The sequence below is a fragment of the Chrysemys picta genome, chromosome 3, assembly GCF_011386835.1.
Source record: "Chrysemys picta bellii isolate R12L10 chromosome 3, ASM1138683v2, whole genome shotgun sequence".
Taxonomy (NCBI): domain Eukaryota; kingdom Metazoa; phylum Chordata; order Testudines; family Emydidae; genus Chrysemys; species Chrysemys picta.
In genome coordinates, this window is record NC_088793.1 from 166,538,663 (window position 1) to 166,566,106 (window position 27,444).

Sequence of the window (27,444 nt, forward strand, 5' to 3'; positions counted from 1 at the left end):
GTTGATGTCAGTGGAAGTGCACAGGATATAAAATCAGTGGAGAATTTGTTCCAATGAATTGTGCTATTGTTTGGGGGAGGGTAGTACTTAGTTATTAAGGGAGAAGGCTGCTGTGAGCAAGTGCATTAGAGAGTTTCTGTTTCAGTTCTGCTCTGTCTGCCTGCCATCCACCAAGCAAGTATCTGGTTGCAGCCTTTGAACTGTTCACAAGAGCTCATATAAGGACTGTTTGGTAAGAAGCGTGTGGTTGAAATACCACATTTCATAGAAGGAGATGGTGAACAGAAACTCCGCATTTTGGGCTGTTGTCTGCTGTGTTTCTTATTCACCACCTTAGAAATGGTAAAATACCTCCACAGCTTTACATGATTCATGAAATACTACTCTCACAGATGAATGCCTACAGCTCTTGTTGAAGTCAGTGGGAGATGCATGCACATACGTGTATTAAAGACTCTCAGAGTCACAGTTATTAGTATCTATTTTCGAGTAATCAAATTGTATATCAGAAATAGATTATCCATTAAATATGAGTAAAAGACAGGGGGTTCATGAACCAAATCCTGCCCACAATTATATGCCTGTTAAAAATCTGCCATTAATTTCACTCCCATCGAAGTCAGTCATTATAAGTGAGGGCAGAATTTGGCCCCTTATCATTAATACCAGCTATGAGAAGAACTAATTCAAGAATGTTTTTTTCCCAGCATATTCTCCAATACTCCAGCAGAATCCCAAGGATTTCTTGTGTTTCCCTTCTTTATTCCCACTACCCTCATCCATATGCAGGATAGCTATTCTTCTGATAGAAGAAGATGGCATGTGGTTTCTCAGGTCTATCAATGTCACTCCTGAGTCAGCCAGAAAGGTCACTAGATGCAAGACGCTCTCTCTCTCTCCTCCCACAGGATGTGTGTGTTGCCCAGTGATTTATTTGAAGTGAGGGTAAACCAGGGAAATCCCCTCTTCTGAATGATCTGCTTCCTGGCTGTAAATGTTCATTTGTTTCCCGGCCTCAAAGGATATATTTTCCCCCATGTCATTTTTATATTTTTCTGTGGTTTGTATTGTCATTTGCTGATTATGACATGCCATTAATTTCTGTCCATTGACTTAAAATATTGTATGGCGTTTCTTCCTTTGCCCCTGAAGAATTTCACACAGGAATAACTGATACTACCGCTACAGTGATTCCCATCTCTGCCAGCCCAGGAGATTAAGACCTAAACCAGGCCCAGACTCAGATCCTGGTCCCAAATCTTTTAATAAATGTTACTGGGTCTCTCTGAAAGAGATGCTTGTAACAATCTGTCCTTGTCTTTCCCAGGTCCAATAAAGCATCTTCTTTCATTTTATTAATCAAATAGAGATTCATGACAATGGTGGTGAAAAGAAACTGGCTAGCTCAAGTTTATGAAAAACTAGTTACAGTTTTCTGATTCAGTGTTTAGTTTGAAGCTGCATTTCTAGCTCACTAGTTGTTGTTCATGTACCCAACTAAAATATTACCTATAGGAGATTGTGTCTAGAACATTTTAATGAGAAGATGGCAGAAGCCCCTGGAAGATCAGTTAAGCCTCACCCAGAACCTGTTTAAGTCTGAGGGGCATTACTTTGTCTTGATTTATTTTCTTAGCAGGGAGGTGAAGGAAGGGTGGTAGGAAGAGTATTGAATGTGTTTCCAAGACCCCAGAATCTTATCCTTTCTCCTACATACTGTCCCAGCTCCCTCAAGGCCCTTGATCATAGTGATTTGTTTTGTTTCTGTCTGGTGTGAAAACAATTATGTAGCAATCAGAGCTAGTCAAAAAAATTAAAAACTAGTTTAGTAAAAATATTTAAAGCTCTGTTCAGTTCAGAGGATATGGAAAAGACCCATTTTCATGACTTTTTATTGTTTTTCAAAACATTTGTGACAACCAAAAAATGTTATCAAACTTATTTTCAAAAGGAAACCCTTTGAATACTTTAATCGTCCTCCAAGCAGATTTCATCCATCTAAAATAAGAAAACTACTTCTTGTACAATAAGCCCACCCAGTGGGTCACTAGAGAGTAATACAAGGCCCTCTCTGGTCCCCATCTGTAAAATGGGGATAGTAACACTCCTTTCTTCCACCGTTTGTCTCTCTATTCTACTTAGGTTATTAGCTTTTCAGAGTAGTGGCCTCTCACTATGTGTTTGTATGTTACCTAGTACAATAGGGCCTTGATTTCATTTGGGGTTGCTAGATGCTATTGCAGGGGTGGGCAAACTTTTTGGCCTGAGGGCCACATCGGGGTTCCGAAACTGTATGGTAGGCCGGGTAGGGAAGGCTGTGCCTCCCCAAACAGCCTGGCCTCCTCCCCCTATCTGCCCCCTCCCACTTCCTGCCCCCTGACTGCCCCCCTCAGAATTCCCGACCCATCCAACCCCCTGCTCCTTGTCCCCTGATCGCCCCCTCCTGGGAACCCCCACACCTAGGTGCCCCACCCCCGGGATTCCACCCCCCATACAAACCCCCTGATCCCCGTCCCCTGACTGCCCTGACCCCTATCTACACCCCCGCCCCCTCACAGGCCCCCCAGTACTCCCACGCCTATCCAACCGCTTCCTGTCCCCTGACAGCCCCCCGGGACCCTCTGCCCCTTATCCAACGCCCCCGCTCACCGCCCCCTTACCATGTCGCTCAGAGCACCAGGACTGGCAGCTGCGCCACCCGGCCAGAGCCAGCCATGCCACCATGCTGCCCAGCAGGAGCTCGCATCCACACCGCCCAGAGCACTGGCAGCACGGCGAGCTGAGGCTGCAGGGGAGGGAGGACAGCAGGGGAGGGGCCGGGGCTAGCCTCCCCGGCCGGGAGCTCAAGAGCCAGGCAGGACGGTCCCATGGGCCGGATGTGGCCCACAGGCCGTAGTTTGCCCATCTCTGTGCTATTGTGATAATGAATGAAAGTTATAATAATACCTATTACTATATTATGTTATTAAGCATGTTTGGCCTCATTTAATGGTAACTTAAATAGTGCGTGAGTTACTCACGGGGGGAAATTGGTGTATGTGATAAAATGCAGTAACTTGAGCTGATTTGGTATGTAGTGGGTATGCAAAACAAGCCTAACAGATACTAAAGTGGAAGAAAGTTGGTAAAGGGGGGACATCAGCTAACGGGAGAGTGTAAGATACAGAGTGTGTGTTTAGGCAGGACTCTTCTACTTTCAGTCTCCTTTTAGGTACTTATCCTGCAGAGGTGGTTGGTTACTAGACACTAATGGGGCTAATCTGCAACAACAATGCTGCTAGTCACACTATAGGCACCATGTAGCAAGGCAGCATGCAGTAGCACCTGCTGCCACAGTGGGACTCCTGTTGGGGCTCTAGCAGCCTGGCTACCAGTAGGGGGCAGCAGGCCCTCCTCACCGTGCCTGGCTGCAGATCACTGAGAGGAAGGCTCAGCAGAGGAAATGCAGGCCTCTCTGCAGGGGATCCCTGCCATGTGAAGCCTTGGTGTCCATGGGCTGAAGGTAGAGGCAGGGGAAGAAAAGGGCTGAGGGTGGGAATGAGCTTCTTGACCCTGCAGAGTGGTCAGTGTGCTCTAAGTTGTGGTGGAGCATGTGGACGACGGGGCAGCGCTGATGGGGTAGAATGGTTAGAGGTTCTTTCCCCCAGCGTGGGGAGGATAGGGTGGTGTGCATGGGGTTTGAGATGGAGGACAATGTGGAGGTTCTGGGTTGAGTGCAGGAGGGAATGGTGTATGTATCAGGGGAGAGATGGTAGACCGCTACACCGCAAAGGGAGAGTGGGGACCAGGATAAAACAGTAAAGGGTCACAGAGAGATAAATAGTGTTTTCTCCTACACTGCTTTACTGAAAAGTGTCCCAGTTTTTCCTTTGGAAAGGCAGAGGGGCGGGTGCCCCAGTCTCCTCCCACTTCCCCTCTTCTCTTCGCCCTCATCTGCCACCAAAACGGTTCCTTGTGACATCCCTGCTACAGTGTCCCTGTATTTGACTTTGAAAGTATGATTATCCTGCAGGGGAGGGCAGAACAGTGTGTTTGGAAGAAGATAAGGGCAACGTGCTACCTGCAGCCACATCACTTATTAACATCTGCCATTACTGCCTCTTATATCTCCACTTTCTGCCTCATGGCATATAAATTACATTCATGTTGCACCCCAACAAATGGCAGATTTGTGCAGGGTTACTCTGCCCTTTCCATGTGTTTATGAGCAATGTATAACCAGCAGGCTGATTCCCGTCTTTCATACTCAAGTAAGACCACTTAAGTCAATGGAATTACTAGGGTTGCCAGTTTTGGTTGGACATATTCCTGGAGGTCTCATCACACAACATAATCTTTAATTAAAGATTAATCTTTCATTCCTGGAAACTCCAGGCCAATCCTGGAGGGTTGGCAACCGTAGGAATTACCCCAATTTACTCCAATCTAACATCAGGGATCAAGCCCAACATATAACTTACCCCACCATTTAGTCACCATTTAATTTGGCCCAGAGACTTCCAGGGGACCTGTGTGCTTACACCACTTCTGAATTTGGCCCACTGTGTCCACTGTTGTCGCGGGGGCTGGGAGAACAAGAGACAAGTTTCAGAAATTGAATCTAGCTCACCAGCACAGTGTAGTGCAGCGCAAACAACACAGACTCGCCTGCCAGACTCAGATCTTTATTTTAATATTTTAATTTGAAATCTGATTGCACCAACCACTGGAGTTATTTTTAAACGATTAACATTATTCATGATAGCTCATGCACATTTAACAGGTGTATCTCTTAAAAGATTTATTATTCTAATATTTCACATCTCTGGCAATAATTCTGTGCTAATTGCTCAGACAGTTTGTCACTTGGGGATTATAAATCAAAATATGACACTTTATGTTTTTTCAATTTACATATATTGAACGTTCAATTAACCTGACATTACAGAGCACATGAGATAGTCGGTGAGTGTCCATTTTACTCGATGAATGTGGATTTATTAACATGACTTAGAGAAACAGAATTACCTTTTCATAAAGTTTGGGTAATCTGTCTTTCCATACAAGATGCTGCTATGGTAACCTAGGTGGTGTTACGAGAGTGACCCGATAAAATTAATTGGGTCCTTTTATACAGAAATAATTTTTAAAGGAGTCTGGGCATAATACTCACCTTCCATTCCTTTAATAATACATGTACTCATCTATCTAAAATTAGAAATACTTTCTAATTTCCCAATTCTTGTTACTTAGCATTCAGATGCCATTTTAATACTGTTTCTTAACAATATTTAACACTTATTTAGAGATTTTCATCTCCAAAAAAATTCACAAACTTTAACTAGCAATCCCTCCTGTAGTCTGATTTTATGAACAAACTGAGGCACAGAAGTGACTTGACCAAGGCTGCCAATGTTAGAACTGGATTAGAGCAGATGACTAGATTATGACTTTCTCTTAATTCTGATCTCATGTACACAAGGGCTTGTGTTTTTGGTGCTGATGGTCCTGGTTCTGAGCCTGGTTCCAATGCTTTTGGAGTCTGTAGATATTCATGGCACACACAGGGTTTGGAATCACCAGTGTGGCCTTTTAGTGACTGGTCCTTCAATTCATGCAGATGAACTGAGACAGTTCCACTGGATTACAGCTTTCCATGACCTTGGAGGAAGTGAGGACAGCATTTTTTTCTTCATCATTATTATTATTTTACTGGCATTAAAATAGAATAAGCAATGGCACAGTTACATTATTAGCAATATCAGGTACAACTCAGAATTTTAAAAAAGATTGGACAGATTCTTACCAGAATAATAACTAGTGATGGCAACAACTGGCTGTTTTTAGTGGCATTATGTATATTTTTTCTTTTAATTTAATTCAGTGCAATGTCACGTGTAATGATGCAGACAGAAGCTCATCAGGCATCTACTGTACGGGCAGTCATGTCACTTTGCTGTATCTTAATTACCCCATCTGTAAAATGGGGTACTGGTACTTGCCCACTTTTATAAAACATTTTGAGATCTGTGGCACTTTAATAAAAGCAGACTGATTTTCAAAGGTTTTGTGTCCAGCAGTTCCCATTGTCTTGATTAGGATTCATGGGTACTCAGGACTTTTGAAAATCAAACCACTTTTATTTAAGTGCCTAAGGCCCCAATTTAGGAAAGCACTTAAGCACATTTTTACCTGTAATTACATGCTCAAATTCCATTGAAGTTAATGGGATTTAAGCATATGCTTAAAACTATACACTTGCTTAAGTGATTTCCTGAGGAGGGATGGACATAAGCATGTGGTTAAGTGAATTGGGGTCTAGATAGATTTTGGAGCCTAACTTCAGACACTCCGATCTGAACATTTTGGCCACCGGGACTACATAAATCACCCACAGAAGGAGCTAGGTCTAGAACCTTTGAAGTTCATCTCTAAGAACACAGGCCTTTCCCACTCCTTTAGTAGTAGTAGAGAGCTCCTTTAGTAACAGGTTCTATTTTCAGAGTGGTAGCTGTGTTAGTCTGTATCAGCAAAAAGAACGAGGAGTACTTGTGGCACCTTAGAGACTAACAAATTTATTTGGGCATAAACTATTTTCTATCTGTAGGACAGCCACATCACTCTCATTGACACACACAAATTTACCTAGCTACTCATCTGAGCAGAAATCTGAGGCAATGTCAGAAATGCCAGACTTAACTGAATGTCTTCCCAGCAGCCAGCTCACTGTTTATGTGCTTGTGGAAGAAAAGAATTAGCGGCTTCCAGCTAATATACTAGAGTAGAATCTTATCTCACATTCGGCATCATTGAGCTTTCAGAGTGAAGGGCCCAGCTATAATAGTGGCCAAACTGTCCTCTTTTTGCTTAAGACAAACTCTGGTTCATCATGTTGATGCTTCTGTGACACATGGATGGTTGTAGGTGCCTTGAGTCCCTAGGCAAAGATGGAATTTGTACCTCCTCATATCCCAGTCATTCCCTGCTCCCTTTCTCTCACAGCCCTACCCACCCAGTCACCTGTGTCATTTTTTCTCCAAGTCATTTGTCTCTGTTTCCTGCCCAGTTATCTGTGACAGGAACCTTTCGTTCCCAAACACATCCCAGAATCTTTCCATTGACTGCAATGGTACCACTCCAACCAGTGCAGCCGGATTCTGGGGCTCACCTGAGACCCAGAGGAGCCTGCTGCTCATGAGTAAACAGGACGTAAGGATCATAGGCAGTGAGTTCTATGAGCCCGTGGTGCCTGGGCACCAGGAATATTCTGAGCCTGGGGCCCGGCTCCATCACTGTCTGAGGCTGGGTCTCTCCCTCTGCCCTGCCTTCTGCCCCCAGGCGCTCCCCCCCTCACATCCCCCGGGCAATTTAAAACAGTCCGGGGCCCCCACCCACCATCAGCAGCACAGCGGTGCTGAGCGGTTTCCTGCCTGCTCGCTCCACATGGCTGCTGGCCCCTCCCTGTGGCCCCTGGGCGGGGTGGGTCAGGTCTGTGTCCACATGTGTTGCTCCCGCCCCAAGCGCCCCTGAAGCTAATAGGAAGCTATGGGGGTAGTGCCTGGGGGTAGCAGAGCGCGGAGGCCCCCCGGCCCGCCCTGCCTAGGAGCCCCAGGTAAGTGCTGCATGCCCTCAGCCCTTTCCTACACACCCCCAAACTCCCTCCCAGAGCCTTCACCCCCTCCCCTTTCCTACACCCCCCTCTTGCCCCCAAACTCCCTCCCAGAGCCTGCACTCCCTCCCTCCGTATACCCTCCAATCTCCAAACTCCCTCCAGAGCCTGCACCCCCACCCCAGCGCCTGCACCCAAACTCCATCCCAGAGCCTGCACCCCAGGCCCCCTCCCCCACCCAAACTCCCTCCCAGAGCCCAACCTCTCACCCCTTCTGCACCCAAACTCCCTCCCAGATCCTGCACCCTGCACCCCTCCTGCATCCCAATCCCCTGCCCCAGCCCAGGGCCTGCACCCCAGTCCTCCCCCCCCACCCAAACTCCCTCCCAGAGTCTTAGACAGGTCGGGGGGCAGAGTTGGGGGGGCGGGCGGGCTCTGAGCATTCTGGGCACCACCAAAATTTCTACAACCCTGCCGCCCCTGGCAAGGATAGCACATTTCTGGGACGGGGAGGATATTGGGTGCACAGAAGTGCCACAGACAGTGATGTTCAGAACTGTATTGATGGTGTCTGGCTGTGGCTATTCCAGTGGTGGTCCAGTGCACCTTTAGACCTGGTGCTGTAGACAGCCATTTACGTACCCTATGCCTAAAGCTGCTCCTGCTGATACTGTGGAAGTGGTAGGGAGAATGTGGGGTTTGGCTGCAGTGCGGAGAGGGGAGAAGAGGAAGAGCGAAGGAGGAACTGAAGAGAAGGAACTGCTTTTTTTGCAAGGGAATTGAAAGTTCATTTGCTGGAGATACGTATGTTTAGTTTAGTTTATTATTAGGAAGGACTTTTTTCACACCCTCATCTTCCATCTCCAATCCCCATTCAGCAACTTCTATCATAGCAAGGTATCCTGGCCAAGGAGGGCTGGACATGTCTCCTCTGGAGTACATTGACATAGCTCTTGGCTCAGCTGGAGAGCCACACAAGGAGTTTGCAGGAACTGAATGCACTAACCTCTGCAGTCCTCACTCCCCTCCAACCCCCTGGGGTTGTATGCATGACCTCCACAATACATACAATGATATGTTAACTTGCAATATATTATTCAACCATGAGATATCTCTGTGCTATACAGTTCCCAACGAAGTGTGGTCCCTGGTAAACAAGGGAGACAAAGCAGGAGCATAGGCTATGTGGAAGCCTGTTTGTGTCTGTAGTTGTAGTTTTCTTTTCTAAATGTTTCCTGTTTAAGAATGTCTTTGATTCCATATATCATGATAGTAAGTTGCTTCTTGTAAGAAGCCCTTGCCTTATTCGCTTCACATCTTGTGTGTGTGTATATATATATATATAACTTTCATGGGCTCTCTTTGTGTGGCATATAGAGAAATACAAAAGTCTACAAGACACTGCATATAGAATATCAGGGTTGGAAGGGACCTCAGGAGGTCACCTAGTCCAACCCCCTGCTCAAAGCAGGGCTAATCCCCAATTTTTGGCCCAGATCCTTAAATGGCCCCCTCAAGGATTAAACTCATAGCCCTGGGTTTAGCAGGCCAATACTCAAACCACTGAGCTAGTGTAATTATTGTATTATTTGAGAAATAATAAGTGATCATATAACTGAAAACTATTGTTTGGCATATACAGAGTGGGGGCAAGGTTAAGCTTCTGCTTGCAACTTTAACATTCACATTTCCTGACTTTTGAATGCTTAATTATACAACCTTAATGTTGTTTAAGCTTCCTGAAGAATGGCTTCTGTACATGATGGGATGGTCATGCCATCACCTTATAAGCAGACACTGAAACATTATGTTCATTCAAGTAACAATCTCTAAAGAGAAGTGAAGTGGCAGGTCAGTGCACAAAGGGAGAGGAGGCTCAAGAATGCAATTGAATGCTGCCCTGAGAAATAAGATAAAAATGACTACTAAGATAAATGTACAGTGAAATGGCTTTGCTCACCGCTGTTGATTGGGTGCAGAGAGCAGCATGATGTTTGAATGTTACTTTAAAAACAAGTAAATTTTTTACAATACCCAACTTTCCCCCCCTTCACTATTAGCTGTGAAGTCTAGTCTTTAGACCCTTTCAGAATCTCCACAGATAATTGATTTTTCTAACAGCATCATCATTAGGATGTGTCATGCAAGAAAGAGCATAGAGTGCCTGCTTGTTAGAGCAGAGAATGCAGCATGGACAACCCCAAGCACTCTAAAATCATGAGTAAGGCCCAAAAATCATGAGATTTGCTTACAAATAATGAAATTTTAAAAATATAATATATTTTGGGTTCATTTTATTTGTCTTGTCATTTCTGAGTCTTTATGGTAACTCCGGTCACATTGTCAAGCTTTTCTCTGCAACCATGAACACTGAGATGCTCATCTAATTGCATACCTGTAGGAGCTGGGGCTTTAAGAAGAACACTCGTGATAAAATCACAAGAGTTGGCAATACTGGGACTGGGAGTTAGGACTTCTGGGTTCTGCTACTAAATCCACCACTGGCTTTCTGGATTTCTTTGTGACCTGGAGTAAGTCACTTAATCTCTCTGTGCCTCAGTTCTGATGGTTAAAGTAGATTTAAACAGGATGAAGAGCTCTCACTACACCAGCAAAGGAGGAGTGGGTGCAATGGGAGAGCTCTGTTTACCCAAGCCAGGGAGAGCACGGTCCCAGTGGGAGTTGCACTCTCATCCACATGTGAGTAAGTTTACCCATAGAAATAGTCCCATTGAAGTCAGGCATTTGCACGATTGAGGCCAATGCTAGTAATATGGTCCTTTCTACTGAACTGTGTTTGATAGTATTAGTGAACGTCAGCTGCAAGCTCTGGCCACCTGCTGCATAAAATAAGATAAATGTAGCAGCAAGTCTCAGTCCACATTGTCAACTACAATCTCAGGGCCCAATCCTGCAAACACTTGTACATTAGCTTAACTTTACTTCCACAAGTAATTACTTTGATTTTGGGACTACTCCCAGTAATAAAGTTAAACACATACATAAATATTTACAGGATTCAGGGAGAGGAAAGGGGTAAGAAAGGACAGAGAGGTGCCTAACTGTGCACCTTTTAACAATTTCACAAGATTTGAAGCTGGCATGTGAAGTTACTGCTAACCACCACTAGGTGACCTCCATCAGTAACATTTAAAAAGCATAGTATAACCATAACTAGTTATTCTGTTTTTTGCTTTTGTTCATCTTAACATAATTTGGATTGTGTTTTCCCTCCTATAATTACATTTGTGGGTGATTTCTTTCTATGAGTTTTGTAACCACCTATAAGATTTCTTCTACAAAAACATCAAGACCAGAACATCTGTTGTCTGTGATCTTGTTAACATTTTAATAGGTAAAGCTACAAACTTATAAAATGCCAACCTATACTCTTAGAGTCTAAAACAGCCCCTTAATCTGTTCTAAAACATGGAATTAATGGTTATTTTTATTCACTTTGTGGGAGTGTCTACCCTTTAATTAATTGAATTGACTCACTGATTATTTATCCCAGTGTTGTTGAACTTGCTTTCTTGGGCAAAATGTGTAAAAATAGGTTATGAGGATAGAAAAGACCCAGAACAAAATACACTTATTAGTGGGTCTCAGTCATGGTGAGCCCCATCAAACATTTTTTTGGAAAGCCCCCATTCTGCAATGTGATCTGCATGGGTCTGCATGGATATAATTGCAAGATCAGGCCCTAATTTAAGACAAAATGCAACAAGCACGTATAACAAACTATCAGAGGGAATAGGGGAAGGAGAACAAGAGTAATAGTGATAAGAATGTTACATACACTAGAGATGTACACAATTAGATTTTTTCAGATCATATGTTTTAAAATAAATATTATATAACATAAATACAATTAACATCAGCAATGCCTAGCCTGTTGATGAGGTTTTTTAAAACAAACCTGTGATTAATAGTTTGTGTTGAAGGCAAGCAGGTGGCTTACAATACAAATTTAGCAAAGATAAAATGAGACAAGAAGTCAAAACCACACTAGCTAAAGCATGACTGCCATCCAAATAAGAGCAGATAGAAGAAAATGGGTGAGAGCTTGAATATATGCATGTTGGCTGGTGCAAGTCTTTTAAAGGGATATATTGATAGGGAAGTTCCATTTATAAAGAAAAAAGATGCTGTTGAAGTTGGTAGTCCCAAATTCCACCTATCTATCCACTGTCTTTCCTAGTAGAAAGTCCAGTTGAAATTTTAAACTGGTTTCAGTTGGCCAGCTAGGTTGTGTAATGATGCAATGGATCTATTAGGCTACTGATATTTAAATAACTCCAATCTACTGGAATTTCCACTGTGTTGAGGGTTTTTCTTATTTGCAAAGTATTCAGGCTAAAATTTTTGGTCAGCACCTACCTGTAAGTGCCAGGACACTTTTATTTAGGAACTTTAGTATGGATGTAGGTGCTCGGTTCTGAATATACAAGATTGCATATTTTAGCTATAATCCTTAACGTTTTCCCAAATAAACAACCAATAACAAAATCCCCAGATCCCCAACCTGTAATTTTTAACAGTTTGCACTTATATAGCACATTCCATCTTAGCATCCTAAAGCAATCTATAAATATGAAGCTCTATAGCAGCCCTCTAACATATGTATTAGCCCCATTTGGCAGATGAGTAAACCGAGGCATGGAGAGCTAAAGTGACTTGCCCAACATCTCACAGCATAAAAGTCCTGGCTACGAGTCCCCTGATGCAACTACTATGCTGTGTATGAAGCCAGCAGCCTAGCATTCCTGGGCAGTGTGTATATCAAGAGGAGTATAGAGTTCAGTAAACAATGCCAGTTTCAACTTCCAAAAACTTATTGTTGGAAACATATTTTTTAAAATAGCTTCTTGTTCTTCTAAGAAAAGAAATTGTTTCCAGACTTTGAATGAATCTTAGAATGAAGTCACACATGAGCAAATGTATATTAATTATTTTTTATTAAAGTATCAAAACATAACCTTGAGAATAGAAAACAAATTGCTTTTAATGCTGTTTTAAAGGTTCTCCCGAATAAAGTAGACATTTACTAAACCCATGCAATGCATTGCTCATGTCTAGCCTTTTTAGACATTGCTTTCTTGGGTATATTCAAATTAACTTCAGTACCATAACTTATGAATTATACTTGCACATACACACGGGTGCATGCACACACACACACACACACACACACACACACACATACTCACAGTGCAAAGCAGCAATGACTGAACAGATAGAAATAAAAACAGAATACCTTCTGACAAAAGTAGTGATGCCACATTAACATTTGGCATGCTAGTAAATAACATTTATGTTTAACTCAAGCAGCAAATGCATGACGCCTGCGTCACCAGTAATACAGTTAATAGCAACTGTACAAAATTCCTAAAGAAGAGACACGAATTTTGTGATTATGTTGAACAGTAAATGAAGCCAGTCCCTGTATTAATACCTTATAACAGCATAAGTGACAAACTTTTTTTTTATTTTGCCTTTGCTGATATTTGTTGCACAAAGGACAAAGCCAAGGAGTTTGGTATCTGGATTATGCTTAGATCTACTGCTTCTATATTACAGAAGTCAAATGCTAATGAAAATTCATTTGACAAGGTTATTGAAACACGTTCTATGTATTTCCTGTGTCAGCCAAACAATGGGCCAAATTTATCCATTGTGTAACTCCAGTTAAGCCAGTGGAATTGCATGAGGGGACTCTGTTCTCCAACCACAGGATCTGAGAAACTCTCATTGAAGTCATTGGGAGTTCCATATAATCTGCAACGAGAGACTTGGTCCCCAGGACTGAATGTGGCCTAATATATAGTATTTTATACATTCACCTTTCAAGTGCTTGAAGTACATATCTGAAACATGATATAGGACATTACAGTATATCCAGATCTTAGGAAAGTGTATTAAGAAGTTCTGTTGCAGAATATAAAAATAAAAAGGGATCTGGTATGATATCTGGTTTACCCATTTGGGGCTTGTAAAGTAAGAAGCTGATGGTTGAGGTATCTATTGGTTTAGATTGAAATTGTATTTTTAACACTGCAGAACTGGTGTAAAATATTATGTACTGTAAGCTCCATTTTTATGGTTTATTTCATTTAAAATGCATTATTAAGCAATTAGACACCACTGATTGAGATATGAAATCTCTGAACCCAATCCTGCAAGATGATGAACACTTCATGAGAGGCAAGAATCAGGCACTTTTTAAATAGTGGTGTCCCAAATAGAAGCGTTGAAGTTTAGAAATATATAATATTAGACACCAAAAAGTAAAAATAAAAAACAGTACAACACTTGTGTTTTCAGTTTTGTCTTGTTTGCAATATTTATTATTTCAACTTCTTAGGAATATTAGTGATAAATAAGGATAATATTTTCTTTTACAGAAAACTGTAATGATAATATTTAATAGGATTAAACAATCTGAGGATTTCACAGAAACATCAGAATTTAAACACTCATAACTCTAGCTCTTTAGTCCAGCAGCTCAACTAATAGTTCAAAATATCTAAGGTTAGATTTTTAAAAAAGTAAAAAATAGTTACTCACTACATCACCAAGGCCTGATCCACACTAACCCCCCACTTCGAACTAAGATACACAACTTCAGCTACGTGAATAACATAGCTGAAGTTGAAATACCTTAGTTCAAACTTACCGCGGGTCCAGACGCGGCAGGCAGGCTCCCTCGTCGACTCCGCGTACACCTCTCACCGAGCAGGAGTACCGGCGTCGACAGCAGGCACTTGCGGGATCGATCCAGGATCGACTTCTTACCACCGGACCTGGAGGTAAGTATGGACCTACCCTTAGGTTAAGTTCTAGGCTATTCTTGGATTCTAAACAGCATTTTGGTTGGCTGCAGTTACCACTCAAATATGAAAGAAAAATTACTACAGTCAGAATTCTTTCCCCTGTATAAATTATCTGGCAATAAGAAATAATCCTGACAGGGTGAGAGACTTCAAACCATTGCTGACATGAGTAAGAGCTACATGTGGGACTACTTGTGTGAACAGGATTACTAATTTGAGTAAAGGTGTGCAGAATCAGCCCCTGTGTGATCTAATGTATTAAGTCTTTTCCATTTCTATTTTCTGTGATTCACAAATTTGGGGTTCAATCCTGCAATCCTTACTCAAGCAAAAGTCTTATTGAAGTCCCTTCCTGGTTAGTTCCCTCTTCCCAAAAAGTGCAATTCACCCATGTGCAGAGGGCCAGCATAAGGTGGATGCATTATTTAAATTACATTTATAGCGTCAAAATAGGGCTTACATGATGTATAGCCCTTGCACCTGCCCTCTGCACGGGGTAAATTTCACTCAGAATGAATGATAAATGGGAGTTTTGCCTGAATAAAGATTGCATGCTCAGAACCCAAGACATTAGGGAATCATTAGATTTTTCAAGTCTATTTTTACTGTGTAATTTTGTTTCCATTAAGTTATTTGAAATATCACCCATATGAAATATTATACTTTGGGTGCACAAAGGCCAAGGTGCTTTCCTATTTTTCATGGCAAAATTGCAATTCCTGAAGAACAGTGAGTGAGGTTTTCAGTTCAGTAAATGCAAACTTAGTTACATGGACATTTGGCAAGAAACTGACACTTGTCACATCTCTCAGACTTCTCAGAATCTGCCGCTGAGTCATAAAAAAACCCACACAAGTGTTGTGAAAAAAAAAAAAGTACACTGCTTAGTTTGAAACGAAAGTCTTTGCAGCATTAGGTTAGACTACAGTATGTCCCATCACATAGCAACACATTCTGCCAGAAAGCATCATTCTGGAAACATTGCAAAACTTTAAAAACACTCTCAGTGTGCTTTCCCTACCAGCAACAAGGAAAGATAGTGTCCATCCAGCACAGCTGTCGGTACGATGTGCATCATTGGAAGTCATAGTGTTCTAACACAAACATCATGAGTGCAGGCACTGTACACTACAGAGACCTAAAACTTCCGGAGCTGTTGTCTGTAGCTTCTAGGAACAGCAAGTATGACAAGTACTAAAACCTAGAGTTGAGGCAGAGGACTCTTCGACTTGATCGAGACCAAATCTTTGGAGAGGAAGAATCACAGCTAAGCCAACATGATCCTTCCTGCTTAACAAAGCAATCTCCCCTGCCTAACGGTTCTAGACTAATAGGATCCTACAGATACACATTGAGTCAAATCCTCGATGGTTTCTGGTTTTTTGGTGTAAAGATGCACTATGAGAACTCTTGGTTTGCCTTAACCCTGCAATGTTCCTTCTTTGATCTGTTGAATAAAGAGGTTTCTTTCGTCCTCGGGTGTTCTCCCGTTCTGTGCTCGAACTATGCAAGTTGGCCTGTGGAGATTGAGCATGTATATCAAATGTTGCTTCTCATTCTTTAGCTCTTCAATCTGGGCCTTTAGTTCTGCGTTGATAGTTTCCAACTTTTCTGATTCCTAGTCACAGAGCACAGACATAAGTATTACAGTGAGTATTTTACATAGTTAACCATAATGTTATTGTGATGGTTGCCACTCTTTAATGGTAGCAAAGCATGATGGCTGGGTTAGAAAGAAACTACCTGCTTCTTAATTAGTCATAACTATGCAACTGTACTTCACCAGTATATAATAGTCTAGAGAACAGATTCAGACAATGACCCTCTTTGCCCTTTAAAGAAATAGGACAATGGTCACAAAGCCAAATTCAATAGAGCTACCTGCCAACATTGCTTTGGCCAGAAGGAAGCTTATTTGCCACCACCACCACCACCACAACAACAACAAAAAGCCATTATGAACTTACTTGGCCAGTCCAACGGCCGAGTAGAGGTTCCAGCGAACTGCACCCCAGGATCTAAATCCTTGATTCTAGCCTGGTTCCTTGTTCCCAGGCCAGCAGGGACTTAGAGCCTGTGGAGGCAGTCCGTTCATTTTGGGGTAGGATAAGAAGCAACACCCTGCTTTTCTTTGATAAGCCCCTCTGACCAACACAAGGAGTGATGTTAATGGGCTCCCTGCACTTTTCTGAAGAGACAGTCACTAATATGGGGCTTTTGAGAGACTGCTTAATACTCTTAATGCACTAAATACTAAACGCTACTAATCACAAACTTGCTAATGGAGACAGACATTAGCACCATAAGGGATACTTTGTGCCTATTCTTGTGTCCTCTGTGCTACCCTGTGTATAGGGCTCTTGTCTATAGGACTCTTATGACATCATTACTGTTTTGCAGTGGCATAAGCTTATGGTATCAATAAGTAATAGTAATAGTAAATAAGCTTGTGATTTGTAAAAGTTACTTCTCTGAAAAGTTCAATCAGTAGTGTTAATTATAAACCAAATGAGATGCAGCTTCAATTTGTTAAGCTACTACATCAGTGATCATTTCTAACTGGAGAGCCATTTCATAGAAAAATCAAGTTTTGGTGCATGGAGTAAGCATAGCTTATTAGAATCTATAATGTACATTATGTAAAATGTAATTTTAATTCCTCGTGTTCCATTTACATTTTCAGATTAGTATTATCCATATAAATAACACTATCATTCACTAAAATTTCAACAATGTTTTCTTCTCCTTCTTCAGTTATTTTTCATATATCTTTCATTGTTAACCAAATTTGATCTAAAGGCATTTGGGTAAAATTCACCCCAGTGTCCTAGGATTTTGCAAAGGCCTTGTGCCAGCCTTCTGCACAAAGATGAATTTCACCCATTGGTGAATTCAGCTTTCCACCACTCAAGTGAGGTGGCTAAATATCTCCATTTTACAGTTAGGGAAAAGAGGGTAAATGACTTGTCCAAGATCACACAGGAAGTCTTGTAGCAGAGACAGGAACAGAGTCCACATCTCCTGACTCCCGGTCCTGACCTTTAGCCTGAAGACATTGTCCTATTTGCTCAAATAACAGAAAGAGGAAATAGGTTGAGAACAGTCAAAGTCAGTAACTTACTTTCTGCAAACATTCTGTTTTCTCCTTCTTTTTGTTTCGGCATTTTGCAGCTGCAATTTTGTTCCTTTCCCTTCTTCTCTTTTTCCTTTCATCTTCTTGGGGCGAAAACTAGCAAGATTCAAGATGCACATACTCAGCATGATGCAGTAAATGCAGAATAATCATGTTGATAATTGCTGACTTTTAAAATAATGGTAGCACTAAAGGTTAGCACTAATAGGTGTGTTACCAACACAGAGCATCAGACACTCTAGAGGTATGCTTCTGATCTCACAACAGTGTAAATCAGGAGTAACACCTCTGAGGTCATCAATGGAAACCTGGCGTATCAGATCAGAATGAGGTCCTTTATGTGTCACATTCTGAAGAGTTATTTAAGCCAACATTTTTAAATTAAAATATATTCAGATTTTATTCTACTGACTAATGTTTAATTCCCTGAAGTCAGGAGGAGTTTTGTCTGAGTAATAATGATGTGCAGATGCAGGCCCCTAGTCTGGTGGTTGGATAGCAGAGTACTATGCCAGTGTCTAAGATCTACTAGCTGTACTCAACCCAGCCATCTTTACACACTGAACACCCTCTGATGCCAATAGGAGTATGGAGTGGGGATCAATGGTTGTGTATGGAATTCTCAAAAAGTTTCACTCTTTACACTCAATTCTGCTCTCAGTTACTCCAGTGTAAACCCAAAGTAACTTTGACCTATGGACCAGATTCTCATCTCACTTGGATTTTACACTAGTATAACTCCATAGATTTCAGTGGAGTTACTCAGACTTATACCAATATGCATGAATTCACAATCTGCCCCACCTCCCCCCGAGGTTAGGAATGGCACAGCTGGTTTCTTCAGAAGAGGGTACTATTATACAGCTTAGCGCTTTCTTTTTGGCCACCTGGTAGGTTCACAACCAGAAAACTGATTTACAACCAATTCATGGCTAGGGTGACCAGATGTCCAAATTTTATAGGGGCAGTTCTGATTTGTGGGTCTTTTTCTTATATAGGCTCCTATTACCTCCCACCCCCGTCCCAATTTTTCAGTCTGGTCACCCTATTCATGGCTATTGACCAAATTTAAGCTATGTCTTCACTGCAATAAAAGGTGTCTTTTTATATTGAGATAGATAGTGACCTTGATATAAAATCCTAGTGGTTGATTTTACTTCCCTGTAGCGAGCTGAGGAAAGTCAACCCTTTACCTCCCACCTGCAGATGACCTCAACTAACTACATCAAGGTTAAATTGCAGTGACTTGCTCCAGGCCCTACAGCAAGTCAGTAGTGAAGCCAGATACAGAGTATCTCTAGAGATACTCCCATTAATAAGGGAAGTTATTACTTGTGTCAGGCTAAAAATAAACTGGCCCTAACTGAAATGAAAGGTGAAATAGTGTTTCACAGTAGCATCTAAAGAAAACAGAAATAAAGAAACACTAAAGCACTGAACACATTGACAGATTAAGTCCCCTGAGGACTGCCTGTGTTTGAGATTATATCATTCTTGGTCTTTGGAATATTTTGTGGTACATTAAATCAGAACACTAATCAATCAAACGGAAATATTATCGAAGGAATGATACCTCTGCTTTCAGAACAGACATTTCAACAGGTCTTTCCAACACGGTCACTGTATCCAATGTGGAAGACATCCTGTGGGATAGGCACTTATTTTGGATGGCAAATCTCAATTCCTCCTTCACCAGTGGGGTTAGATTTGTGAAATCCTCAAACCCCAGTGACGCTGTAGGAGACAAACAGGGAACAATTGCGGAGGCGCTGACTTCTGATGCAGATACCTGGCCTGGGTTTTGGAGCATCATTTTGCTGAAAAGGAACAAAATAAAACATTGAATAGTCTTTCAATAATCTTAACAAGCCAAACAGATTTGACAGAAGAGAGCTGCATTTTCATAACTATGAACCAATCCCTGTATATTTTTTGCATAGGTTGAGATGACATTCTTACACTATTTATGTATGTGTACATATATGTATACACACACATTTATAGATTTATTTTAGAGTCTCATGGAAAGGTGTGCGAGTTGACACTGTAGCTCATAATGGTTGCAAGAGAACGGTTACTGTCTACTTTATAAGGACTGATCATGTATTCCTTGAGCAATCCAAACTTCCATTGAAATCAAGCAATGCAGGCTCAGATCCTAAGTGAATGCATCTATATTTAGTCAATTTTTAAATGGATGTATGTTTTTTAGATTCTATCTTATTATGCAAGTCCATTTTCAGGATTTTTCTGCAAAGTAAACTGGCATTGTGAATCCTTCAAGCATGGCAGGGTGTGTGAGGATAGTATTGGGGTGGGAGGGAGGAAAGGAGAAGGACCCATAGAAGGAAAAAATGGCAATTGAAGAGGTTTTAAATTTTAAAATTGTAAAAAGACACAAAATAAATGATTCTCTCATACTAAAAGCTATACTTCTATATTCGAGCTTGGAAGGAATGGGCCAGATCCTGGCCTCAGTTACACCTGTGTAAATCCAAAGTAACTCCACTGGATCCCTAGATTTACATGGGTGTGACTGAGCAAGATTAGAATCTGACCCATAATTGTTCAAATCAAAAGATAAATTCCTGCAAAGCAGTTTGTAATAAAAGTTGGCTCAAGCGTAAAGAGCTATATATGCTCAGAGGTATCAAGGCAGAGGTAGAATTGGAGGGAAGGAATAATGCAAAATTGGAAGTATATTTTATTCTTTTGCTCTTGTGAAATCTGAAAGTGCCCTTGCACACCCTTAAAATTAAGTATTTTAAATGATTAAACATCACTGTAACTTGATGTAGCTGTATTAAGTTCAATGGAACTATGCCAGTTGATACCAGTGAAGGATCTGACCCTTATTTTTAAAAAATTGGATAAAATTCAGATTATTTTACCATATTTGCTTTTTCTACTTCCTCACGGGATGCAGTCAACTGTATATCTTGTAGTAATGGGATTACTGCAGTATTACCTGTTCTTGATTCGTATGGTAATTATAGTAAAATCAGTTGCAATTAACTCCCTAGCAGCTAAGTAGACAACTGCCTCAGGGCTATCTGCGTACATAAAGGAAGGCTCTGTGTAGTCAGCCTAGATTTGTGCACTCACCTTTATGTCAGTGCTTTAACTTTGCAGCTTTGGGTGGTGGTGAAGATTATTATGTACTCTAACAAAAGGCCAGATTCTTCGCTCAGTTATCCAGAAATTTACTCTAGATTTACACTGCGGTAACTGAGAGCAGAATCTGGGCTAGAGCTAAATATTTGTAAAGGGTAAATACAAAAATCTAAAGTTAGTGAACTACCGATATGTAGAATTCCCTTGCCCTGGTCACCAAATCCCAGGTTTGGAGGCTTTCCAAGCACTTTCTCGTTTTCAATAAAAATAGAAGTACCGAGGAGTTCCCAAACTCCACATGAAATCCTGGCCCTATTGAGGTCAATGGAAAATTCCCACTGATTTCAGTGAGTTTAGGATTTCACCGTCAGTTATTAAAGAAGGGAAAATTCCCTGGAACTATTTGTTATTCCAACAGACCTTGGGAAATTTATTCACTTCAGGAAGCCCCCGCTCATGAGTCATCTTAAGTATTGATACTCATTAATCCTATAATCTCAGAGCGCTAGAGGATACTCATCTCCAACAAATTAGAAACATCCCTCTGATTTCCAGCTGACAAACCAACAACAGCATTTAGCATTTCACCAACACATTCAAATAGGTTCTTTCTATTTCCCAATGGGATTGAACCCATCATTGTATGTGGATAGAGGAAGCCTTAGCTATGTGCATTAGCTGTCACTGTTGTTTTAGCTCATGGTGATGGCTTAATTCTATATGGCTAATTCTGTTTAATTCATTCCAATCAGAGATCTAAATTAAAAAAGCCATTTCTCTAGCCCACCCCAAGTAATATACAGAGATATACCTATCTCATAGAACTGGAAGGGACCTTGAAAGGTCATCAAGTGCAGTCCCCTGGCTTCATTAGCAGGACCAAGTAGTGTCCCTAACAGTGTTGTTTTTTCCCCAGATCCCTAAATGGCCCCCTTGAGGATTGAACTCACAACCCTGGGTTTAGCAGGCCAATGCTCAAACCACTGAGCTATCCCTAAATTTTCAGTACTGGTGATAGGGCTGTTTTTTTTTTTTTAAATATGTGAATAAACTTTTAATTAAAATCAGTATTACCACCAAAAGAAACCAAAAATGTTCAGAGCTTTCAGGGAAAATATCATGAGAAATATTGTCTATGCTGGATTTCCATTGGTAATTTGAGGAGTTATTTTCAAATATCCACAAAACTCTGCTAAAATTCCTTTTATAACCCTATTTGCTTTTACTGGTGTCTCCTTGATGTAAGAGTGATGGGGGAGTGTTCTCTATGGGCACCCTTGACTTTAGAACTTGCGGCTCCCTTTGGTCTGAAATAGCCCAAGTCTGCTGACCTTCAAAACATGCTGGAAGGCATCTCTACTTACTCAGGCTTTAGGAAAGAGAAGGGCTTGAAGGGGTTTGTGGGTGGGTAGGTTTGTAGGAGTACTGTTCTGGGTCAGTTTTCCTTTGGTGGGGTTTGCTGCTAGTTTCCGCTTGTTTTTTGTAAACTGTTTGGGACCGGGACTGTCTTTTTGTTCTGTGTTTGTACAGCACCTAGCACAGTGGGGTCCTGCTCTATGCCTGGCGCTCCAGACACTACGAGAATACAAATAATAATAAATCAGAACTATATCAGAGGTACGGAGAGTGCTAGATAGATACCTTTTGTATACTTGATAAATAGACATAAAATTGTAATGTTGGTATTTTCCTCTGTTCAAAAACATTTTTTCTTCAAGATGTAACATACAGCTTCCTATATTATAATAGTATAAGCAAGAGTTAAAAATGTGTTTTGCCTCCCTTTTTCCCAGTCATCTGTCTGTAAATTATCTTAGGCTGCAAGTTATATGGGGCAAGGACCTGGTTTACTCTGTTTGTAAAGCACCTAACACACTTTGGCTTGCTCTATAATTAGCCCAAGAAAATAATCACATCTAAACCTTTCTATTTAACTACAAGTCCATACAACTACATGGATCCCAATCTGGTGAGGTGCTGAACACCTTCATCTCCCATTGAAGTCATTGGGAGTTGGAGGTGCTGAACACCCCACAGAATAGCACCACAGAGGCTCAATTCATCCCTGGCGCAAATGCAAGCCACTCCATCTGAAGCTTATGATCAAGAAAAAACATGACATTTCCTGATGAAGATCCCATTCCACAGTTTGTGTAATGATTTTCCCCCAACTTTTAGTTTTCACCTCTCACATTCTGACATTTGATGTGTCAGGGCACATTCTCTATTCCAAAGTCCAAACTCAGCCTTTATGTTATTTAAAGTGTCCTTCAGTTTAATGCTAATATTAAAAGTGAACACTTCAGGTCACCCTCACTCCTAGCTTTCCTTTAGCTTAACTGCAGATGAATGATTTAATTGTATTTCCCTAGATGAATTCATTTTCCTCTGCCGCTGACGCAATAAATCCTGTGAGCTATACAGGTTAATCTGAAACGGCATTATGAGCAATTATAGTTCACAACCTCTGTGCACTCAAATTGACCTTTAGGATTCTGATATCCCAGATCGTATCTGCCTGCTTATTTGCCGAACTTCTCTGCTGTTGTTGCTACCAAGAAAATCGATTTCACACAGGAAACTCGTTCTGTGTAACAGTTTTTCTGTTGCGTCGTCACTCAACCCTGCTCAGTTAGGCAACAGGTCAGCAACTGATCTTATTCATGTCAGTCATCAGTAGAGGGGCAAAAAAATGACTGTTATCTCCTAGTGACTTTCCCCACTATTTAATTATTCATCACCTTGCAGGGTGATATTACTTCTCGTCTGTGTGTACGCTAATCAAATACTCAAAAGAGGTCAATATTTCCACAAAATAACATAAGGGAAAATAACTTCGTTTGGGACCCTACAACACTTATATGTAGCCCCGGCTCTCAACAGACACCGCCATTGCGGTGTGACCCGCATTAACTGAAGTCTGCGGGTGCCTTGAGCTCTTGGTTACTAACTTTTTTCTCTAAAGGACTGTATCGCAGGCACAACAACTTGGGCAGCAGCTTGCGAGCACCGGGCGCCCCGCAGAGCCGCGCTCCTACTGCCGAGCAATGCGCCGCCCTACGGACTCGAGCGCTACCCCCAGCCCAAGAGAAACGAATGAATCGGGCAGTAAAGCGACCCTGGCCGCTCAGCTGGGAGAAACCCCGTCTCTCGGGTGAAGGGGGAGGGCCAGATGCGCAGGGTCCGTCCCCCCCGGAAGCGGCGCCCCTGGCCCCAGTGAGAGCGCCCGGCTCCCGGCGGGTCAGACGCGCGGCTGAGCGCCCCGGGTTAAGCCGAAGCGGCGGTGACTTGTGCGGGGGGAGCCGCGATTGCACTGTCCAAGCGGGGGGATGTCTAGGGCGCGGGTCAGAGACTCCGAAGCAGGAGAAATGGGGGGGGGGGGGGGCGGGGGGGCTTCTTGTGCGTGGCCCCAGCAGGAGTCAAAAACTTCGCTCTTCCGAGCGCACTTTTGCTTTCAGTTGCGGTTCGCGAGCTCCCCAGCCCACCCGCGTGAGCGGGGCCAGGAGGAGGGTCCCCCGGAGCTCGCCACCATCAAGTTCCTTAGCCAAGTCCGGGCGCTCCCCGGCCAGGCGAGGCGAGGCGAGTCCCCGTTCCCCCGCCCTGCCCCTTTCCAAACTCACTCACCTTTCCCCCGCCGCTTCTCACGCCGCCTTGCCGCGCCTGGGACAAGCAGAGCGGGACGGAGCAGACGCGAGCCGGGGAGCAGCAGGACGGCTCGGTCTGTCCGCGCGGGTCCCTGCCGGGCGCGCTGGCTGGAGGGGCTCCAGTCCCTGCCGGGCAGTTCCGAGTTTGCCGCTTGGAGAGCGGCGGCTGCTTCTCGGTGTGTGTCTGAATCTCTGGCTCGGCGAGAGGTTGCATCACCCTCCTTATATAGCCGAGTGGGCAGCGCTGGTATTTACTCTGGCTGCGAGTCCCGGGCTGATGTCATGCTATTAATAGCCTCGCCGAGAGAGCGAAGGAAGGGGGAGCGCAGCTAGCGCTGGGCGGTGATGCAAGGTTCCCCCCATCCCGACCAGGAGGAGGAGCAAGGGAGCTGGCTCGCATGCACACCCGCTCCATAACAGGACTGCAGCCGCCTGGGCTAGCCGCCAGATGTTAACTCCTGCAGCTGCGTGTCATCCTCATGAGCCAATGGTGCCCAAGCCAGCTGCATGACTCCAGATCGCTGGCATCCTGCTGCAACGGGGATGGGCAATAACTGATCGGGGGGCCGGTGGAATTAGGGGGCAGAACTGGTTCTCTGAAGGGACCTTTTAGGAAAGGCTTTGTCATTTTCTGTAGCCATTTAAACGGCTTGAAACCCCCCCCCCCCCATTAGATCAGCGTTTGTGTAGGGGGCGAATGTGTAATTGTGCATCAGGCATCTGTGCTCGTGTGACGACCCTAGCACCGTGTGTGTGATATTGTGTGTCTGTTTGTATACGGGTGTGTATGCGCGTCAGCCTTCCCGGGCAGCCCCTGTGCAAGGGGAGCAGCGTGCGGCTCGCGCGTTGACACAAAAATACTACAATCCGCACCGATCTGGGTCTCCAGCGCCTGCTCTGAAGAGTTCGTCTCCACTGGAGATTTAGCGAACTGGATGAGAGGCGGGGACGGGTCCGTAGCGTGTGGGAAAGGGGCATTTCTAACAGAGAATAGAATTCACTTTGGAAAGTAGCCTCCCCTCAGAAAACTGTCCGATCCACTGGTGAAGATTGAGAAGATTTCTAGAGAAAAATCACTTCCCCATTCCCTTTCCCCCATACGGCGCAGATGTGCTTCCTGAGATGTTTTCGGCGTGATCTGCTGTTTGTAATTCCGTACCTTTACAGGGTTTTACTAGGAATCGGGTGCGTGGGCGACTGGGGCTTTTTAGTAATAAAAGCAAAGCCCGTTTTACGATAATTTTTGAAGGATTATGTAGTTTTTAAAAGAACTGAAAATGTGATCCTGTGTCACTGAGATGTAGTTCCCCCTTTTTCAGATGCCACCTAAACGTTCAGTGTACAAATTGAGTGGGCTGACTTTAATTTTTACCCGTAAAGATTAAAGACCCCTTTGCTGACACATCAGGGAGCTAAAAAATATCTTTCCTTAAAGCAACTAACAATATCCTTCTGGCTTCGGGGAGGAGGAGGACTTAAGGGGAGGAGAACGTTTTCCTTTTTTTCATTTCACATCATCCTAATGTCTTAAACAACAAGAATTAAATTCTAACAGCCACAACACAAAGCTGGGAAACAGATTGTTTAATGTGCTTCAGTTTTCATAAATATACACACACATATATACACAACATAATATAATACTTACACAATACATTCAAAAAACAGCATGAACACAACTTTCCCTTGCAAACTCAGGCACTCAAGCCATGTTAACTCAGCCACTTTGTGTACTGTGTACATGCATATTACGATATACATCAATAAATACATACAATGCATTAACAAGCAAGAGCACTACTTTAAGGTCTGCATTTAATAAGGGGCTATATATGTGCATTGGGAGCAATCTAATCCTGATAATAGCCTTAAATCTTGAAATGTCATGACTTTTGCATGCTTGATCTCACAAACTTAACACTTCATTAACAATGGCATTTTGCATTTAATTTCCTACTTTTTTTAAGGAGAAAGGGTCGGGAACAGAGAAAGAAAATCTGGTTTGCACAGTTTAGAAGACCATCTTTGCAGTGTGTAGGCACAGTTTGTTCCTTGCTCTACACTTATGTGGTGTGTTCAGTTTATAGATTCTAACGGCAAGGTCTTTATTCCACACCTGTTCAGTTTTAGACCCCTTGCAAGATCTAAAACATTGATTGCTGCACACTGCACTCATATAGTGGTCATATCTCTTTAAGTACACACCTACAGATACTGGAACAAAATCTCATCCAGCTCACACCCTTCTAAGGATTTTATCTTTGTAAATCCAAAACAATTATCCTAACACCAAACAAAAAACATTACTCTTTAGTGGGAACTTGTCTATGACAAGTTTCAAACTTCAGCTCTGTTTTCTGGGGTAGCCCTGTAGTTAAATTATTTATACAGCAGAGGGGTATTTTCTTCACTCATTCCACATCCAAAAACAGCTGGAAGGAGTTTGTTCAGACTTACAAAGAAGGCAGAGGCAAACATGGAGAATTTCATCCCAAAATGTAAATGTTGTGGAAAGTTCTGAGCACGTGGAAACAGAGAGTTATTATGGAAGCTGTTTTGCAACATTAAGTGAGTGGTGATGACCAGGTGCCTGCTGTAATACAGACAGAAAGCTTTAGCAACTATCTAGGGTTATTTAACTACTTTTATTATCCATGCAAATTTATTTGGAGGGAGCATTTTTAATTAAATAGAGCAAAGTCACACAAATAAACAGGGGCAATTAGAAAGGTTAAATACATTATTTCATCTTTCAGAGTGGTTAGAAACACCTCACAAAGATAAATATTGTCAACCTGTTTTAAGTGTCTCTAAAAATTACTTCATGATCATAGTGTTTCACAGATATAATATAGTACTAAGCAGACAGATGCTTATGCTTCATGTATCTTCATTACTTCTAGTATCATCATTGACAAGGAAATATGTTTAATATGAAAAATGCTTTTGACAGTAAAATAGGTGTTATTTACCAAATCCTTGATATGAGAGAGCACCTCCCCTTAGAATAAACATAGAGGTAGCAACTGTGTATGTTTTAAAATTAGTCTACTGTAAAATTTCATGGCATGGCATTCCTCAGTAAGAAAGAATTAAACTATAATAAAAATTAAAACAGAATTTTACGCTTAG

At 42.4% G+C, this 27,444-nt stretch overlaps 1 protein-coding gene across 2 annotated transcripts; it reads right to left on the minus strand.

Moving 5' to 3' along the window:
- Positions 1–12,531: 12,531 nt before the first annotated feature.
- Positions 12,532–24,573, minus strand: ATF3 (activating transcription factor 3). 2 transcript variants are annotated; one of them, XM_008176057.4, is made up of 5 exons: positions 24,293–24,546; positions 22,310–22,403; positions 19,128–19,371; positions 17,543–17,650; positions 12,532–16,039 (listed from the first exon to the last, which is right to left on the minus strand). In XM_008176057.4, the coding sequence occupies exons 2-5, from the start codon at positions 22,393–22,395 to the stop codon at positions 15,842–15,844; spliced, it is 636 nt and encodes a 211-aa protein (XP_008174279.1). In that variant the 5' UTR covers positions 22,396–22,403; positions 24,293–24,546; the 3' UTR covers positions 12,532–15,841. The 2 variants fall into 2 exon arrangements, with proteins under 2 accessions (XP_008174279.1, XP_005278955.1); XM_005278898.4 differs by lacking the exon at positions 22,310–22,403 and having other exon boundaries at positions 24,293–24,573.
- Between the last annotated feature and the right edge of the window lie 2,871 nt (positions 24,574–27,444).